Here is a 20,878-nt window from a genome sequence, read left to right as displayed (position 1 = left end):
TTGATAAACGCGGGACGTTTTAATATTAATATAAGTTCAACTTTTTAACTAACTAATCTATATATATATAATGATGCTTAATTTTTAAAGTGTCCGGATTGCCGGGTCGAGAGATATGGTTAATTTGGATACTTGGGTCGGATTGTGGGTTGACCCGCCTTTAAATTTAAAACGGTTAAAAATAAAATTAAAAATGCTAGAGGTATATTTCGAACTTGCAACATAACAAAACAAGTACAAATCTTTAACCAACTAGGCTACAAAGACATTATATATAATTTAAATTTATATTATTAATCGTGCAAATGCACGGCTAAATGCTAGTTAATTTATAATTATATTTTTATATTTATATATATATATATATATCTATATAAATTATAACATAATTAATACAAATTAATTTAAATACATAAATAAAATTATAAATATATTTTTATATATAATAATATTTAATATATAATTATAAATAATAGTATTAATTATTTACATTCACTGAAGAAACGTAGTGAAGTGTTTCACTTAATGACTCTTCCTAAAACACTCACTTTCATTCATTTGCATTGCGTTTATATAAATGAAGCTGATTTAATAATAAAATAATAATACATTTTTATTTATTAATTTATTATATATATAATATAATATTAATATCTAGAAAAAGCAGTGTCGACTACGTGTTCGATTCGCGTATTTATTTTCACCAAAAATAAATAAAAGAAGAAATTTAAGGTCATTATTTGGACATATCGTCTCCTACCTCTTTCTTTCCCAGTTCCAGGCTTTCAGCCTTCACCCTCTTCTTTCTCTTTCTAATTTTAATGTAAGAAATATATATTTATTTATTTTTAGTTAGAAATTTAATTTTTTGGTTTTTTTAATTAAAAAAATTTAGCATGATATCCCTAAGTTAGTTATTAGTTATGACTTTTAAGTTCATAATCTCTGCAAATTCATAACCTTCAACTCAAAACGCTTGCACGTTTATCGTTGAAATTTAATTCGCGACATTTTGATTTTTAAACTGATTTTTACTATTAGCCTACTTTGACGGTTTAATTTTTTTTTTTTTTCAATTTTTTTAGTTTTTAAAGTAAAAAAACTAAGGTATATATAAAGTCATAATTTTCATTTACACTTAAGACGTTTTATTTAAATAATTATTACCCACCTTAATTTTATATTTATTGTCTCAAATGTTTTGAATGAGTGTTGGATTTTTTTTTTATATGTGTTATCTTATAATCAATTTTTATCATTTATATTATTTTAAGATAAACAGAAGTAAATTGTTATAATTTTTTGAATTAAAATTAACATTTTGTAAGAGTATGAGATATAATGCTAGTTTTAAATTTTTTTATACATTATTTTGTTTGAATTTTTTTTATATATTTATTTTTATTTGAAATTGTTAGTTTCTTATATATATAAATTAATGAAGAATTTAACTTCAAGACCAATCAAAATTTTGGACACCTCGTCTCCTGCCTCTTTCTTTACCTGATCTAAGCTTTGAGTCTTCGGGCCGGCTTCTCTCTCTTAATTTTAGTCTAGTTTTTTTTAGCTATTTGAAAGAAAAAAATATCTGTTTAAAAGTTAAATTTTATTTAAAACTTTTATTTGATGAAAATTATTGTATGTAAGTGTAAATTAATTTTTTTTTATAAAGATAATAAGAGTATAATATTTTAATCGATGAAATAAGTGATTTGAGGGTTAAAATTATAATAAGGAACTAAAAGAAAATAAATTTAAAAAAAAATCTCAATAAATCAATATCAAACCATCTATTAAGATAAATAAATGAAGTTCATGATTATGATTAAAATTTTTTTTTTTTTAGAATTTGAGTAGAAGTTTATTCTCTTTTTAACTTAAAATATTTTATTAATATTACATTGGTGATCTTTGTATTTTAATATATAATTTTTAATACTTGAATGATTTATTGGACTGAAATGATTATTCTTAAAAATGAATATTTTAGAAATGTTAATTATTGTGAGATAAAGAAATAAGTTATTTTGCTTTTTAGTTAGTTTAGTTATTATAATATTTTTATTTAAAATTAAAATTTTATAAAAATATATTTTTTTATATATTTTTTTAATATTTTTATTATTGAATTGAAATAATTTATATAACTCTCAAATATTTAAGATCAATAGATCCTTTCAACTCTTAATTTTCCTTTGATTTAGCTTATTCTCATTGGCTTAAAATAAGTTAATACATGAACTCAATTAAGCTGAAATAAACTGATCCTTATATCATATATTTGTTTAAATAATTATAAAGACTCAACCTCCTAACTTTAACTTGTAATTATATAGGCCTGGTTCGTTTATGGGTTTTAAAAAACTAATAGAGAGAAAAATTGAATAATGAGTAATGATTTTGAGTAGGTAATAATTATTTTTGGTAAAAAGATTTAAAAGATATTAATATATAAATAAAATATAAAATAATAATTTAAAATATAGAGTATTTTAGTATTTTTGTAATGAAATGAATGATATAATTGGTGAGAAATGATTAATTTGAAAATTAATTTTGTAAAAATTAAAATAAATTTTATAACGAAAAAGGCCATAAATAACTTTGACAATAAATAACTATTGTGTTATTGGAATTTTTTTTTAAAAATAAATAAATATTATATTTGTAGTGTGATTATTATTTATAAAGAAATTATTATATTAATTAATAACATAATCATAATATTAATGAGGATAGCATAAATCAAATGATTTGATGTTAAGTGATACTAACTTTCATTCTCTTAACGGTGATGTGCCCTAATATGACATTTTTTGTTTTGTATTATTATATATAATATATATTTTAGGTGGTTGATTTATTTGGAGTTATTTGAAAAATAAAATGAATTATAAATTTAAAATTTTATATAGGATAAATTATTTAAATTTTATAAAGAAATTTTTAATATTTTAATAAATTAATTAATTTAATCATAGACAAGGATAATCCACTTCAAATAAGCTCTAAAGCTTGTTTGAGATCTTGGTTATTTAAAGATTTTTAGGAATTATGTTAAAAAACTTGTTTGATAAAAAAAAAATTTGAATTTTTAATTAGTTGAATTATTAAAATATTTATTTGTATTTAAAATATAAATTAATAAAAATAAAGTAAATGTATTTTAAATGATGAAAAGAATGATTTAATGGTTAAAGAAATTATGTTTTTTAAAATTAAATAAAATTTTAAAACAAAATTCAAAACCCATATCAAACAGTTCTTAAATAAGAGGTAGAGACTCAAATTTCAAATTACTTAAATTTTAGTTAGACTTAAAAAATTATATTTATATTAAATGGAAAATCCACACTTTGTCAAAAGAGTTTGAATTATCTAAAAAATGTAAATTCAAATTAGGACCATACATAAATATGAAATTAAGAAAATCTCATTTTTAATATATATTTAACATAAAAACATTTGTAAATTTAATCTAAGATATATTTTTAAATTTTAAGAAACTAACACCCCTAATCTCCTAAGTAAAACTAATCTAATATACAAAACTTTAGATCCTCCTAAAAAAAAGGGACAGATTGGTTCATTTTGTTTTTTCTTCATCAATTAATCCTATTTTTTTTTTTTTTTCAATTTTTTATTTGTTTCAAATAATACATTGAAAAATGATTAAATTACTATCTGGGTTAATTTTTAAATAAGTAAATGAAAACATATGTTAATAAATAATCTAAAGAAAAATGGCAATAAATCTACACTACTACTACTACTACTTACAACAACACAAGCTTCATTGAGATAATTTCAACGCGGTTTCCCATTCTCAGCAGCAACAGGAAAGAAAAAGTTTGGCAATTTCGATCGCTTCTCTTCTTCACAACATTACAAAATCTAGATTCTCAAGCCAAATGATGAACAACAAATCATTGTCTACCTATCGAAATCCCCAAAAGTGTCAAACAGATCAAAACCTTCTCCTTGTTTGCTTCCATTTGCCCTAATGTCGGACAATCGCAAAATCAAAGATGTCGTTGCTGAAATCCAATCCGCCCGTCAGATTACAAGGTTCTTATTTCACAATTAGGGTTTTGTATGTTCTTTCTTTTTCATTTCGATCTATTGTTGTTGTTGCAGAATCTTGGAGAATTCATTCTATCTCAAATATTTTGAGAATTCTATCCGTAAACCCGTGAGTACATTTCTTCTCAAATTCTCAAATTCGAAATTTCTATGACTGCCCTGTTTCTTTCGGAATATTTTTATTCAATTCTTATTATGTTCTTAAATTAAAAGCTGGACTTCTTTTTTATTTATTTTTTATTTTTTTAACCAGTTTCTTAAAAATTCTCACACTCAAATCAATAATTTCATCTAGGAAAATACCCTTACATTATTTTTTTTTTCCAAAAATTTATAAAAATAATCTACTTTTTCATCCATTTTTTTTTTATATAAAATCTCAAAAAAAATCATGAAATAATCCAACATCAAACAAGCTCTTAGAATATAATTTTGTTTGAATATACAACTTAGATGAGTAAATCTTTTTTTTTTGTTATTCTTATTAGGCTCCATTTGATGCAGTGGTTATTGAAGTTGTTTAGTGTAAAGGTCTGATTAAATTAAAAAAAATAGTTTTTTTTTTTATAGTTACAAGTCAAAAATATCCTTTATCATTAAAGATTATTAATTTATATAATCAAATAAATAATTTTGGTATTTAAATATATAAAAAGAGTGATGAGATGGTTGAGTTTTGAGATAAAATTAAAAAAAAAAAAAAAAAACTTGACATCAAACTAACAGGGATAATAATTATTCACATAGTTAATAGAATAATGATAATTTTTGTATATCAAATGATGATAAGAAAGATTAGTTTCTGCTTCCTTGTTTGGATGGGATAATAATTGTGAAGATAAGACACAAGTGGTTAGCTCAAGCTAAAAGGGTATTTTTCGAAACAATTATTATTATTATTTGTTACAACTAAATATAAAGTAGATTAGAAAGGCTGAAATAAAGTGTTACATCTTAAAAAACTAATTATAGCTTCTTTTTGTATATGCATTGCTATATATTTAATATTTCATAGCCTATTTATTTTGTTTTCAATAGATGTTTTACTTAAAAATAAAATGCAGACTGACCAGATTGTTTAATATCATGTTACACATCCTAGTTTAGAATTAGATTAATGCATTTTGCTAACCTTTATTATTGCGATAAACTGATATTTATTTTGAATCCAATTCACTAAACAACTTTTGGCTTCTTTGGACCAAAAGTATTGGGGATTTTGATTATGGCTTTCCTACTAATCTGGATTATCATCCTCTCATTTTTGAATTGTCGTCGTCGTGCAATAGATTTCTGTAATGTTGTTGTTACTGATAATGTCTCGTTGTATCTGCAGGTAAAAGAGGGAATTGAGCAGCAGCTGCAAAATTATCAGAATCCTGCAAACTGGTAAGGACCATATTTCAATATAGAAATATGACTTTAAATTTTAGAAATTGTAACAAAAATATGAAATCCTGTGCTGATCAATTATGGTGAAAATGCTATAAAAAACAAGAATCAAAAGAAAAAAAAAAGACATAAATTAGGATGAAAGATCCAAGCCAATTTCAAGCAATTTCCTTAAAATTAATCCCCTTGCATAGTCTAGTTAGTAAAAATTTGTGTTGATAATATTGAAATGCTTGTATAGGATACCTTTGGTGGGGAGCCTCATTCAAACACCAAGAGATTTAGAATTACGATTTTTGCAAGAAGTTCCTCAAACCATATGGACAGGAGAACAGATTCAAGGACAAGGGCATTGCTCCATCGAAGTTGCTTTATATGATGTTGCAACTGACACACGTATAACATCTGGCCCAGAAGCCTCGGCAAAATTGGAAATAGTGATTATTGATGGTTGCTTTGATGTGCATGATTGGACGAATGAAGCTTTCAACCAAAATGTTATTAGAAATAAGGAAGGAAAAAATCTACTCAAAGGGGATGTGTCTGTAAGACTCAGAAATGGCAAAGCGTCCATAGATAGCCTCCATATTGTGCACCGCCATGACTATATGAAGGTGAAAAAGATGAGACTAGGAGCAAAATGTGTTGATACTTGGGAGGGTATCAGAGTTAAGGAAGCTAAGACTGAACCATTCATAGTGAAAGACAAACGATTAAGTAAGTTGTGATTTTGTTGGTTTTGCTTCCTCAATCTGTTAAAATGTTAAGAGAACAAATGTGTTTAGCCTGCCTAAGCTTCTTTTTAAGCTCATTTATCTAAATTTGAAATATTTCAAGTAAAGCTCAATTCAGGGTTGATAAAGACACTGTGCCAGCATTGACCTCTGATATGGCACAATGTCTTGATCAAGTTTCCTCTATCCAAATTTAGGACCATGTGAAATGTAGCTTTCCTAAACTGTCATTGCATCTCAGAAGTTTCTTCTCATTCTCCAACTCTATAGTTCAAATATAAAATAGTTAGAATCTTCAAATGTCTAATTATTTATGCAGTCAAAAAGTATGAAGAGCCACGCCTAACAGATAAAGTATCATGGCTGAAGAATATTGGAAGAGCTGCTAAGAAATCTTTAGCGGCAAAAAACATAATTACAGTGAAAGATTTTCTAACTCAGTACAACTTGAATCCTGAAATGCTCAAAGAGGTAAGAATTCATTTTTCTTCCCCATTATACACAGGTCCACAACCCTGTTTCGCAATAACATCAAATTTTGAATTTTAAATTGTGAATCCAAAATTTTCCCTTATGAAAGAAATGATTACATATTTCTAAGAGTCTTATTATAGAGAGAAAAACGATAAAATAAAAAGTGGGGTAAATTAGAATGAGTTGGGATTTTTTCTTAGGTGATAATTTTTTTAAGTTTCTCTCTTTTTGTTGTTTTAAATATCTACTAATTATTTTTTGTTCAATTTTTCTTTTGGGAACAGGCTTTGAGAATCTTATTTTCCAGCATAAGATTTTGCCACAAAATCTTTCCCTTAAACTGATTTTAACATTTGATTTCAACCCATCAAGGTAGCTCATGTGGTAAAGTATTGAAGAGGATGGGGTCATGGTAGTGGGATGTTGTTTATAAAAAATGAAACATCTAAATTTCAACTTGGTTTTGAACCTTTCTTTGCAAAACAATTTTCAGTTAATAAATTTATAACCAAAATGTGTCCAACTTGTAAAAACTGTCGATAGATTACTCTTTTCTATTAAATAGGATGTTAGTTGACTCATAATTCATCTTATGGAATCGGGAATTTGTTATAAGCTTGTTCTAACTAATATTTTGGTTAATTCCATGTGTCATGTACTGTTCTTTCCGATGCTTGATTTTGGAGATTATGTATGCAATGTGCAGACCCTTCACTGGAACGATACTAAGTTGATAGATACTGTTACGCATGCTCGCAAGTGTAAAGTCGAAAGAAGGTTTGTGTACCATCATTCCGACTCTGATCGTTCTGCTGACATAGTGTTTTCTGAGGTTTATGATGTTGTGGGGATGGCTCATGGAGGCAATTACCTTGCTCATAGTCAGCTATCAGAAACAAAGAAGGCATGCATCCACTTTGTTTCATGATGTTTATAGTTTTACTATTTCCTCAACCTTACTTAGTAATTTTTGATGTAAAACAAAACAGGAGGAAGCTAAAAAATTAGCAAAGATGGTATTTGAGGACAAGATGGAACTACCTCTTTGGACTGAACCTTCCCTGTTTCCAATGGAGCTGGAAGGTCCAAGTCAGAAAAATGCAGATTCTTTCCCAAACGCTGAAGAGATCAATTGTTATAAGCCTGAAGGACTTCCAGTCATGGATAATAATTGCATGGAGTTGGATGATTTGACTGGAGGAGAATATGATCATATTTTGTGGTTTGATGGTATGAGTGGAGATACTACTGTAGACAAGGGCAAGGGAAAGGGCAAGAAAGGAAGTGATGGAAGCCTCTTTGAGGAGTTGAATGCGGTTTTTGAGGATGAAGATTTCTCGTATAAGAAAGCAGTCATGCTGAAGAAAAGCAAGTGAATCTGGGACACAACATCTACTTATTTATGTTTGTTACATGCCCTGTTTATATATTAAGCACTCTTTGTTGTTTGTATTTCTGGATTGTTTTTATGGCAAGAAACTACTATTTTGGAATCTATATAATTGCATTTGGTTTTATTTTATTTGATTGACAATTAAATTTTCTTTTAAAACAACTATATTTTTCTACAATTTTATTTTTTTCAAACATCAAATTCATTCACAAAATTCACAATATGTTCACAAATTAATACAAATTTTAAGAATGATAATTTAGATACTATTTTCACCGCCATAAAATAATCTTGAGCTAACAAATTTATTTTTAATTTTTGTATACGTATTCATAGCAAGTGATTAAAACAAATAGTCGGAATAATATATATATATATTTAAGTATATATATATATTTAAGTATCTTACGTTTTTTATGAGAGGACATTGGTTGGTGATATGGCGGTAGTGGCAAAGCCTCGAGATGTATTGCCCACTTTTGTAAACATGTTCATATTAAAAAGAAAGCATTGATTTCATACTTGTTATCGATTTTCTTGTTCATATAATGAATATAATGAATATTATGAAATAAACAAACTACAATATTAAGAACAAACTAAGGTTTCGTCCTTGAGAACATACATTTTTTGACGACAATGAGAGCTTTGTTCCTCTTAGCGAAAGTTGGATCGAGGCTTGAAGGTGCAAACATGAGAGTGATTTAGTAGCATTTTGGTTTGAAAGAGCTAGGAATAAGAGTTATGTTGAGATAACCACTTTCACGTTTAAGAGAGGTATACGTTCGAAAGAGCTAGGATGAGAATTTTTTGAAAATCTTCCGGAAAGGAAAACTCTTATTTTTTTTTCTCTCTCCATCCGACGTATCACGTCGTATTCTCGCTCCCTATGTCAGTCGCTTGCTGCCGAAATCATTTTCCAAAAAATTTATATTGCAACATTTTTTGTGACCTAAAGCATGGCATGTTCTAAAGAATCACATTTGGTTCTTAACATTCACTTCTACCTTATCATTTAGTACAATAATTATAACCATTACTTAATTGTATACATTTCCAAATTTGCAGTTGACAAATATTTTTCTCATGTATCAATACAATATTAATTTATCATCATACAAATATTTATCTTCACTTATGACTATATTTTCTCAAAGTATATAATCACTAATTTCTCATAATAAAAAAATTTACTTTTGTATTTTTTAAGATTTAACTATTAATCAGTTTAAGATTCTTTAATTATATTTATAATTTTGAGTATGAATATCTTAATTTCATATATTGACTTACAATTCACTGTGATTCAAACTAAAGAGGATTTGCAATCTAATAATGAATAATTAAAAGAATTAATTATTAAATATATGTTGAAGATTATGATCATTAGAGAAAAAGTATATGCATATATATACAAATAAGTATTATGAAAAACATATAAAAATAGTTAAAACAAGTGATCCAGCAGCGATGTCTTCACTCCCATGTTCTGGTCGCGAATGAAATCCTTTAAACGAGATCTGCTACGGATTGCTGTGTTCCCCTGTGGCGGACCAATCTGATTGCAGCATTATTATTTTATTAATAAATCAATCTTGGATAAGAGGAGGGAGATCTAGAATCCCTCTCACACACCCACACTCACACACACACTAGTTTCTCTCTCTCACTCACTTCCTTCCATCCTCTCCGTTACTCGGAAAGAGAAGACGCGGTTTGAAAAATTCTACAATTTTCTCTAACTAGGGTTTGCAAATACAAATACAAGTAAGTTGTTTCCTACCAATTTACTCGCGATTCAACATTCTATTGATCCTTCCTCAAACTGGAAAAGAATCAAACAAACAAACAAACAAACTTCAATTATTTTTCTAATTCATCTATACCCAAACAAACAAGCAATCCATTCCTTTTTTAATCTTAACTATGTCTGACAATCTTCCGTTAGGAGTTGCTAATTCCGAAATCCAAGAGTTTATAAAGTAAAGTTTTTGTTCTCTAATTGAGATGATCAAGCTATATGAACTCAATTTCACTTTTAATTAATTACTCATTAATCTAATTTGTATTTGCAGAGGAATCGATGTCGCTTCACTTCTGCAGAAAAAATTAGAGCCGACAGTTCGACAATTTGTGAGTAGCAGCTTCCTTTTAAAGATGTTTTTTTTTTTGTACTATAGCACTTTTATGTTACTTGTTGAGTATCTTCATGAAGGTATAACTATATATTGAGATACTTTATTGTTCTTTCATGTTCTTATTCTGCACCTTACATGCTAATTCGCTGTTATACAGGATAATCAACTTTTCTCTTTCTTCAATATTTGTTTTTATTGAACTATGTTATCCATCCATGCTTTGGAGTTCCTCTTTTCTGTTTAAGTACTTTCCAACTAAGTTGTTTTGCTCAGATCTGTCCTACTATTTTGTTTAACACTTGTGCTTCTTTGGGCCCACTCTGTTTGATACACCGAGATCCCAAAAAGCCAAATGAAATTCTTGAGAATAAATAAACTAAAAATACCATATAGAAGATAAAGATAGAGGGTAAAGATAATGAACATAAGATGGGTAGTCGTCCACCCTATAGATTTTTCATTAATTGATATTCCAAGTAACTCTAGGTTACAACATTTATATGTATAAGAGTACATCAAAAGTCATTAAGACTTAACTATCACTCCTAATCCCATTAAAAACTTGAAATTCATTACAATTTATAAACTCTAATAAAATATGAGTCAAAAACCCAACAGAAATCTATAGTAAAAGTCATCATCAAGGTGGATTTAACATCTCCCTGTATGTCTGTATCTGATGCTTGGAATATCCTTATCAGCTCAAGCATGTTCATGATGTAGTTCTTTGGCTGGATTTTGTTCTTTCAATGTCTGATTTTTTTTATTTTATGCCTTCTCCAAAGTACAATTTAGATAGTTTTTTATGCATATAGTAGTTTTTCTTTCCTTTGGGATATGCTAATTTCTTGAACCTTGTGTTCTTGTATAGATGCAAGAATCTGATAAAACTTCTTTAGTGAAACTTTAAGAAATTATAACTTCAGGATGTGTTGTCTTCCTCACACGTCTTGTTTTACATGTTTGAATCCAATCTGCTCCATTTCTAATTTTGCATTTATCTACTCATTCATTAAAATTTTGAGATTTTTTTTTTTTTTTTATATCTTGTTCTGTTTTAGATTAGTGACATGCATATCACTGTATCTGTATTTGACATTTCTTGTATGCAGGACTGAGCATTTAACGGATTAATTTGAAATTCAAACAGATCGGAATCCGAAAACTAATTTGGATTAGCTATTTCGGATTGGATTGAGTTCGGATTCGATTAAATTTGGATTGGATTAGGATATTATTCAAACAAACTTATATTTTCCAATTCTTTTTTTATTAGATTATATTTCACCAAAATCTATTATTTTTTTCTACTTTTTTTTTAATCAGGTAGGTCATAAGTTTTTTTTTTGTAACCATCAAATTTATATTTAGTCAATAAAAATGTTTTAAATTAAAAACTTACTTCATTCATTCTTCTATTAACAAATTAGAGGTTTATTTTTAGTAAAAGTAAATAAAATAAATTTAGAGTTACTATTGCATAAATAAAATACTATATAAATAAAAAAATTTAAACAAAATGTATTATTAAAAATTTTAAATATAACAATAGTTTTTTCTTTTTTGAATTAAATGTTTTATAAAAAAAAGGTAAAGTGAACGTATTAAACATTAATTAGCAAAACAAAAAGGAAGTAAAATAAATAAACTTAGTAAGGAATGAGATAAATAAATTGTTAAATTGTATTATTCAAACCAATACCCAATCCTATCCAAATCCAATATGTATTAATTAATATAATAATTTGGATTACGAATTTGATAAATATAATTTGGATTACAAATTGGATAAATATAATTTGGATTTAATATGGATCTAATATGGATCGGGTAAAACAAATTGGATTTAACCATTTGTTCACTCCTACTTGTATGTGTAGATAAAAGAGGAATTTGAGAAGCAGCTGAAATATTTGAGGAATGGAAAATGGTAAGATTCACATTTCATTGTTCATAGGTTGGATCTTCTAGTTTTACTGTTGTATTCCCCCTGACAAGGGAGGGAAAGATGGCTGGAAAAAATACAAAGCCTTTTCTTTCTGGTAAAGTCAGTTTAAAACCTATTTCGCATTGGAAACTTAAGAGAAAATGCTGCTTTCTTGTCTCATATTTTTTTACATTACTTCTGAAAAGTTAAGTGATAGAACCTCTCTTTTAAGGGAAAATTATTTTGAGGGATTTATATGGAAATCTCATTAGTTTGATGGAAAAGTTATTTGATTGAAAATTTGATTTGAAAAATATCGGTATCAAGCCAACTAGAACAGGAGAAAAGTTATAACTAGGGATTTATTTGTATTGTTTGACATTTCCTGAAAATCCAATTTGACAATGAATATTATTAGGTATATATGTTATGCCTCCTCTGATTCATCCATAAGATATCTCAAGTCAGAAACTATCATACAGCTAACATATGCTTGAAATTCAATGCAGCTCTTCTGGTGTTAGCAGCTCTTCTGGTGTTGGTATCTCTTCTGAATCAAGATACTTGGAATTACATTTCTCATGTAATGTTTTGGAAATAGTATGGACAGCAGAATCCATAAAAGGTGAAGGGAATAGCTCCATTTTAGTAACTTTATGTGATCCTCTTACTGGCAAAGTTGTCAAGTTCGGACCAGAAGCCTCAGCCAAAGTGGAAATATTTATCCTAAAAGGGAGCTTTGAGAGTGATGATTGGACAGAAGAAGAGTTCAGTCAAAATATTATAAGGGAAATGAATGGGAAAAAAATCCTCAAGGGCAATGCTTGTCTTCAACTAAAAGAAGGAATAGGAGCCTTAGACGATCTCTCTATTCTGCATAATAAGATTTGGAAGCGGGTAACTAAGCTAAGGCTTGGAGCAAGACTCATGGATAGTTTTCAAAATATCAGAGTAAAAGAAGCAAAGACACAAACTTTCACTATGAAAGACAAAAGGATGAAAGGTCAGTGTGAATTCTGCTTCATATGTGAAAAGATCTTTATTATAATATTTATTTCTAAATTGGATCAATATGATACCAGAAATATAGTTTTATCATTCCTAACCTCCATAGGGAAGGTGCAGGTCTTTAAGAATTTATTGGAACTCATTTTAGGTTGCATCTATGAACTATGAGCAAACCACTTAAATAGCTAATTGAGCTCTATTACAAACTCATCGTCTTATGCAAGTATTATCTTAGGGCACATGACTGCATAGTTGATTTTTTTTTTTTTTTTGTATATATTCATAACATGTATTAAAGTAAATCAATTCAAGAGTACAATATATATTCCTATTTGTTTTGTAAAACTTTCATGGTATGAGAGTCCATACCTTTGAAAATTGCAGGCTCCCTAATAGAAACCAGTTATTCTTTTAGTTTCATTGGGATTGAACCACAACCACAAAATTACTAAACTGGGCTTATTGTGCATATGCAGCTGATATGGTGAAGGGCGCAGTAGTAGTATCTCTTATGGATAATGTATGGTGCCTAAAAAACATTGGACAACATAGACCTATTGTTGACCGTTTGACGGAAAGAGGCATAAAAACTATAAAAGATTTTCTGAGTCTATATTTTGTGCACTCTGAAGAGCTCATGGAGGTAAGAGCTAACTGTTATACTTGTTAAGTGTCTTATAGCATGCAATTTCGTTTTAGCATTGGTTGGTTGGATATATGCAGATTCTTGGGCGTGTCTGGACTGAAAGGAAATTGAAGGCAACGATAGATCATTGTCTTAAATGCAAGAAGCTTGAGAAAAGGTACTTGGCCCCACACCCAAATGATTCTGAGGAGAACTATGGAGTAGTTTATACGGAGGTATTTAATGTTTTGGGGATCTTCAAGGGAAGCCAATTCATTCCTTTTGATAAGCTCTCTGAAACACTTAAGGCATGCTTCTTCCAATAAACTCTCTCTTGTTCTTCTTCTTTTTTAAATTAATTTATTTGTATTTTCCAGTTTTACCCATTTCTAAGTATAATTCTATTTGGATGTCAGTGTAATGCACGCAACCGTGTCAAAGATGCTTTTGATAACAAGGAAGAAGAGGCAGTTGTCTGGGATGAAACTATATATCCTCTAGTTTCACCTACTGCTATAACTTGTGCTTCTTCTAATGAACCTTTTACTTCTTATTCCATGATGGATGATGATGTTGCTTCTGGAGCAACAATTGGAACTGAAGCTATATATCCTCTAGTTTCACCTACTGCTATAACTCGTGCTTCTTCTAATGAACCTTTTTCTTCTTATTCCATGATGGATGATGATGTTGCTTCTGGAGCAACAATTGGAACTGAAGCTATATATCCTCTAGTTTCACCTACTGCTATAACTTGTGCTTCTTCTAATGAACCTTTTTCTTCTTATTCCATGATGGATGATGATGTTGCTTCTGAAGCAACAATTGGAACTGATGTCTTCAGTTGGGGAGAGGAAGGTGAAGTAGATAGAAATGCTTCAGTTTCATATGGCTTGGAAAATGGACATGATCCTACTACAGGGGGGGAAATCTTCTCCTCTGATGACCATGGGTATGCAATGTTCGAAAATGATCCCAATAATATCCTTCTGCTACCAATCATGATGAATATGATTGGATCTAATTGGAATTGTGTCATTCGAATACCATCATTTAATAACGAGGATCAACTTTATCTTTAGTAGTGGACCGCAATGCCCATTAAATAGCTGAGCCGGTGATAGCTAGTTCATGGGTTTTCCTACAAAATCCAGGTATCCATCACATGGAGCTCCTTCGTTTTTCGGTAGAAATTCACTTGGTTGATTGAAACAATTGATTTATGCACACAAAAAAATGATTCTGTACTTATGGAATTCATATTTTATAATTTTCACTGTAATGTACACTTGGAGCTTGTTTGATGTTGGTCATTTGAGGTTTTTTATTTTTTATTTTTATTTTTTTTGAGTTTTTGTCTAAAAAATCTTGTTTAAAAAAGAAAAAAGAAAAAAAAAAGAGTAGGTTATTGAGTTTTTAATTGGTTGAATTATTATAATATTTTTTTATTTAAAATTTATATTTTATAAAATAAAGTAAGAGTTTTTAGTATTTTATTTGATGAATTTAATGACTCGTAGTTAATTAGATAATAATGTGATAGGAAGAGAATTTATAAAAATTGAGTAGGCTTTTGAAGTTTAGCCATGGTTATGATTGGTCTTATCAAGAAAAATCAATTTATCTTAAATTAAATAGTTCCATTTAAGTTTTTATTCTATTTTTTATTTGTAAAAACTTGTTTGATAAAAAATTATTTCATTATTTTATTATCAATTATATTGAAGATTGAATTGTCAAAATTGTAAAAACTTGTTCGGATAAAACAAGGTTAAAGATTGAATGTCTAAAAGTGAGAATTGAATTGTCTGATTGAGATATTGAAGATTGAATGGTTATTCAAGTATGTGATTTTAACCTAGCATTTGATTGATATTGATACTTGTACTTACTCTAAGTAAGGCCGGTTACTCTAAGTAAGGCCGGTTATCGAACTTTTTCTAAATGAGTATTGTCAATATTATTATCAAATCAGATCTTCTGCTATTAAATGGAGTGTTATCCTGTTCTAGATCAATCTGATTTTAACAATATTATTTTAATAATAAATAAGGGTTGGTTGAAAGGAAAGAAAGAACTGGAACCAGATTTCATTTTTTGGGTTCATCAACGAAACGCCGTGTAAAACAGAACGAAGAGATGCGCTATTGAGTAAAGCTTCATTCACTTCATTCGTCATGTAAGTAAAACAGAATGAAGAGAGGTGCTATTGAGTGAAGCTTCCTTCCCTTCACTCGCCATGTAAAACAGAATGAAGAGAGGCGCTATTGAGTGAAGTTTCCTTCACTTCACTCGCCATGTAAAACATAACGAAGAGAGGCGCTATTGACACATTGATGTAAAGACCTTTAAGCGTTCGTGTTAAAACATTTAATCCTTCATATATGTGTACCCTACTATATAATTAAAAATGCTGAAACAAATGCACTAACAAGTGAACATTGTTTCACCATGTATTTTCAGTTTATGAAGCGCTAACTAGTGAAGTTTTTTTCTTTTCTTCTTTTTACAAGCCCAACTGGTGAAACTTTCTTCTTTTTTGTTTTTTACAAGCGCAACCTAGTGAAGTTTTCTTCATTTTTGTTTTTACAAGCGCAACATAGTAAAGCTTTCTTCATTTCTATTTTTACAAGCGCAACTTAGTGAAGCTTTCTTCATTTTTGTTGACAAGCGCTAATAGGAGTTAATTTAAGTGAAGCTAAAATCACTCAATGAAAGATTAAAACAAAATTTTCCTACTGCAATCCCACTATTCACTTTCTCAAGAGACTATTCACATTCTCTCTTAGCGATCATCTTTAAACTTTGAAACACTAGTACTAATCTTCTACGATACGAAGATTTCTTGCGAAAATGTCATAAAACGAAGACAACAACATGCCAGTGGAAGTATCCAATGCTCGAGATCTCGTCTTGGCGGTTACACATAGAATTAATGAAATCGTTCATGTATCCAACAACAACGCCGACGATAAATCGGAGAGATAGTTTTTTTTATTCATATTGTGTTTCTAGTATTTTCATTACTTTTACACTAGTTTATTTCATTTAATTTGTAAATTATTGATTTTTCTTCTCTAATTAAAAATTGTGTTGTAGGGTTATAAGCAATCAATATGAAAGGAAGAGGAAGAGGAAGACGAAGTCATCGACTGATAAATCATTTTCTATTCTTGCTTCTACAACTACTGATATTGCTACAGCTACACCTCTCGATCAAGAATTACCAACTCCCCCCAAAACCAAAAAAGGAAAGTAGTATTTAAAACAAGCTCATTCCTGAGTGGCCTTTTCAACATGATTCAAAAACTTAGTGAAGAACAGAAAGAAGCTGTGAAGAAATCGTATTTGGTTCTCTTCTTATATTGGGTGTCTCCAAGTGCCCTGTTCATTTTTCGAAACACGTAGTCAACATTTTTTACCCCGAGAAGAGTTCTTTAGTATTGGCCAACAGTGATCATATCTGTTAGAAAAATTAAGTAGATTAATTTTAACCGGCCAAAGAACTTAATCAGTCTCAAATTTTTCTGTGCAGGTACAGATCAAGCCGCATCATACTGGCTGAAGCACATGCCTAAATGATCCGGTCATAAAATATGAAACCGGATGAACTCCTTCAACCAGATCGGCTAGCAAAAGCGTCATCATCCGACTGACTCATTCATTATTGAAGATCATAAAAACTCAACGGAAAACTTTGAAAGGTGATGAATCTGAGAAGATGATGTAATATGATGATATAGAGATTTCTCGGAAATATACAAGAAGAAAAGATCCGGATCAGAAGCATGCAACGAAAACAATGATGAACTGTTTATCTAAATCTACAAGCAACATCTGATTCAGGCGGCCGACCTAGTGCATGTATGCCATGTGTCCAAAATGCAAGCCAGACTAAGTGAATGTCTGTCATGTGTCCAAAATGGCAAAGCGTGCACGCCACTTGAACCTGATCGGCGCGACTTCAGATGACCAATCCAGCGGAGAGAGAAAATTATGACCGTTGTCATATTTTCCATATAAATAGAAGCTCATGGTGCCAGAGATAGATACGCGTGAAATCATCACGAAAAATTCATATACAAAAGACAAGCAACAATAAGAAGAAATCTTACACGCGACCTTGAATAGTGATTGAAATTCTCGAAAGTGTTTTTGTATTGTGTGTGTATTTTACCATCGAGTAAAAAGTATTGTATTACATCATTGTGAGTGGTGTAACCGACGAGCAACACATAAGACTCGATCGACATTGTGTGAGTGCTGTAATATTCCGATTAGTGAGTATCCTTCTCATCGTTTGAGAAGAAGGGGTGACGTAGAACATTAAACTCCGAACATCCATAAAATCTTATCTCGTGTTCTTTACATTTACGCTCCGGCTCACTCTCGCTAACCGAACCGGTTCCATTCTCTATCTTAACCGACTCCTTCTATATACCTTCCAAACCGAACTGTGTGTGTTGCTTCAAGTTGAAATAAGCCACTTCCGCACTTGAACCCGGTTTAAGAGGTTTGTGACAGCTTGTGTAGTGTTAAGAAGCGGTTCTAGTCTCTAACTGGACTATTACCAATGTGTTGTGTTGTTAAGCGTTCTCCCTTAAAGCCGGACCCCGGTCCTCCAAGGGAGATCCCGATCCTAACAATATCCTTATCGATGAAAACCTTGTCTAGTCTGTGCTGAACCTCCCTAGAGGGCCAATGAACATAGTTGAGTCCTTTGGGATTGACATACATTACCCTAACTATTATTTATTCTTGAGGGCTTGAAGATGGAGCGTAAAAGAATCAACTTCAACTCTTGAAACAAATTCTATGATACCCACGATATTAAGTAACACAAGTGCATATAACGATTTCAAAATCAACTTCGTTGTCTTTATTTTCTAAAGTTTTTTATTTCCAGTTCAAAATTCACGATCCAAGTAAACATTTTTTCAATTCTATTATATATCTATTTGTATTTTTGAATACTTACACATGTATTATATTAATTCAGGTTCAAAATTCTCAAATCCTTAATGGATGTTGAGAACATAAAGAACTTGAACTGGTGCAAATTCACACTACAAGGATTGGTTGAAAGTGTTCGAAAATGGAAAACAAATCAAGCAAAAGCTAAATAATTCTATTTTGATAGACCTCTAACCTTTTTATTGGTAAATATTCTATTCACTTATAAGTACTCTTGAATATTCACCAACATGTTTCCCTTTTCTTTCAGTTATGTTACCTAGATGGTGTTGTTGTAAATGATGTACGACATCCTTATCAAAGGTCTTTTCCAATCATCTCTTGTTAGGATGACACCACATTGTCAGAGATTAGCATGTTAGAATCTTGAGCAAGTGTTTTGGATGTGGGAGGGCCAAGGAACGCCTACTAGTTAATGAAAATGAACTTGAGATTCCAGTTAATTATTTGGAATTACCTCAGATTCTAGTTAATTTATTGGAATTACCTAAACACACGAGATGGTGGATTTGAATAATTCAACGAACAAAGAAAAAAGGTATTGAATGAACAAATTTAATTGCGTTTATATATACTTTCATGTTTTTGAGACTAATAATCTATTGTGATTTTAATCTATAGATGTTAACATCTAAAGTCTCCCAAACTTTTAAAGATATTGCACAACAGTTATTATATCTATCAGGCGAGTTGGAGAAACTCAACATCGATCCTAAGCTTATTTTTTAGGCCGGTTTCTTAAATCTGACAGAGTGAATACAGAGGGTTGTGTAAATAGGGAAGATCCTCCAAAAGTGACAGTTGGGGACACTTTAGATAGTGAAGGCGTAAAAATTAATAGTCCCCAGATTGAAGACCCCTTTGAAGATTCAGATGCGAACAATGAAGATAGTCCAACACACTCTGTTAAATGGAATGATTTGAACAAGAAATCTGAAACTTCTGAAGATGAAGATGAGGGGGTGCGTCAATATTAGAGACTATCCAAAGAGGAAGATCATCAAAATTCTTATGCGCCTTCAATCCCTATACATGAAACTCGTGGCCAATAAGTTGGGAAAAATAACAAACAAGGAACAATGATTGTCCGATTTTGTTTTTTCTGAAGAACTAGATCAAAGGTAAGTAAATGTTTTCTCTAATTAAAACAACAAAGTAGTTATGCTCTAAATGAATGTGTTTTGCAGGGAGGTACTCTTCGATGGCTTTCCCAATGTAACATGTGTCCTATTTCAATCAATGAGAGAAAAACAGAAGTTGCGAGTGAAGTAGTGGACGTTTGGGCCCATATTTTGAACTCAAAATTTAGGAGGGTTGTAAGACATGATAAACGAACAATTTTCTCTTCTACATCATCCTATGTAACTGCTTCACTTGGTTTTGTGTTATGTATTATGCTCAATGTTCATGATATTGATAACTTAGAATTTATTTATAAGTTAATATGTAATATGGTTACACATTATTTTCCTTTACACTTAAGGAAGAGATGGTGAATTGTAAAATAACAAAAGAAGACATCAACAATGTTGACATTGTATGTAAACCCTTCAAATTAAGGAATTTCGTTTATGCTTATGTGCAATAATATCCAATAATTCTTTTTTTCTTCTTTTTACAGATATCCATACCCTTCATCCGCTCTGGGCATTATTATGTTATATGTGTGAATATGGTTGTTCCAAAAATGTAAATACTAGACAATAGTCGACTTCCACGTGGTACATACGTAGATGAGCAATCTTCACTAGGTAAAGCTTGTTTCACTCCTATCTGCGTTGTAAATACCTAGTGAAGTAATCTTCTCTAGTTAGCTCTATAATCACTAATATAAGTGTTGTAAATAAATAGCTAGCGAAACAATCTTCACTAGTTACCGCTTGTTTCACTGATCTAAACAGTACTGTAAGTACCTAGTGAAAGAATCGTCATTGGCCAACGTTTATTTCACCCTTTTTAATTCTCCAGTATGGTTTACATGATGAAATAAATGTTATTACATTACCGAATAAAAGTTTTTATATTAATGTGTTACTTGTTTTACATTAACGTTTATATATATAATTTATATTAATATAAAATGTAAACCTAGTGAAGGAATCTTCACTAGTCAACGCCCGTTTCACCATT

At 29.9% G+C, this 20,878-nt stretch overlaps 2 protein-coding genes across 3 annotated transcripts; both read left to right on the top strand.

The window, feature by feature from the left end:
- The first annotated feature begins 3,797 nt into the window (after positions 1–3,797).
- Positions 3,798–8,198, top strand: LOC124921571 (calmodulin-binding protein 60 A-like). The gene is made up of 7 exons (XM_047462246.1): positions 3,798–4,068; positions 4,138–4,192; positions 5,420–5,472; positions 5,717–6,192; positions 6,529–6,680; positions 7,390–7,587; positions 7,673–8,198. The coding sequence occupies exons 1-7, from the start codon at positions 4,004–4,006 to the stop codon at positions 8,057–8,059; spliced, it is 1,386 nt and encodes a 461-aa protein (XP_047318202.1). The 5' UTR covers positions 3,798–4,003; the 3' UTR covers positions 8,060–8,198.
- A 1,477-nt stretch (positions 8,199–9,675) lies between these two features.
- On the top strand, positions 9,676–15,088 carry LOC124914314 (calmodulin-binding protein 60 A-like). 2 transcript variants are annotated; one of them, XM_047454841.1, is made up of 8 exons: positions 9,677–9,843; positions 10,152–10,209; positions 12,095–12,144; positions 12,651–13,144; positions 13,626–13,792; positions 13,873–14,082; positions 14,191–14,264; positions 14,499–15,088. In XM_047454841.1, the coding sequence occupies exons 4-8, from the start codon at positions 12,934–12,936 to the stop codon at positions 14,854–14,856; spliced, it is 1,020 nt and encodes a 339-aa protein (XP_047310797.1). In that variant the 5' UTR covers positions 9,677–9,843; positions 10,152–10,209; positions 12,095–12,144; positions 12,651–12,933; the 3' UTR covers positions 14,857–15,088. The 2 variants fall into 2 exon arrangements, with proteins under 2 accessions (XP_047310791.1, XP_047310797.1); XM_047454835.1 differs by having other exon boundaries at positions 9,676–9,843; positions 14,191–15,088.
- The last annotated feature ends 5,790 nt before the right edge of the window (positions 15,089–20,878 follow it).

The sequence above is a fragment of the Impatiens glandulifera genome, chromosome 1 (genome assembly GCF_907164915.1).
Source record: "Impatiens glandulifera chromosome 1, dImpGla2.1, whole genome shotgun sequence".
Lineage (NCBI taxonomy): Eukaryota > Viridiplantae > Streptophyta > Magnoliopsida > Ericales > Balsaminaceae > Impatiens > Impatiens glandulifera.
The sequence above is the reverse complement of the archived record's forward strand: the minus strand, read 5'-3'. Positions and strand labels throughout refer to the sequence as shown.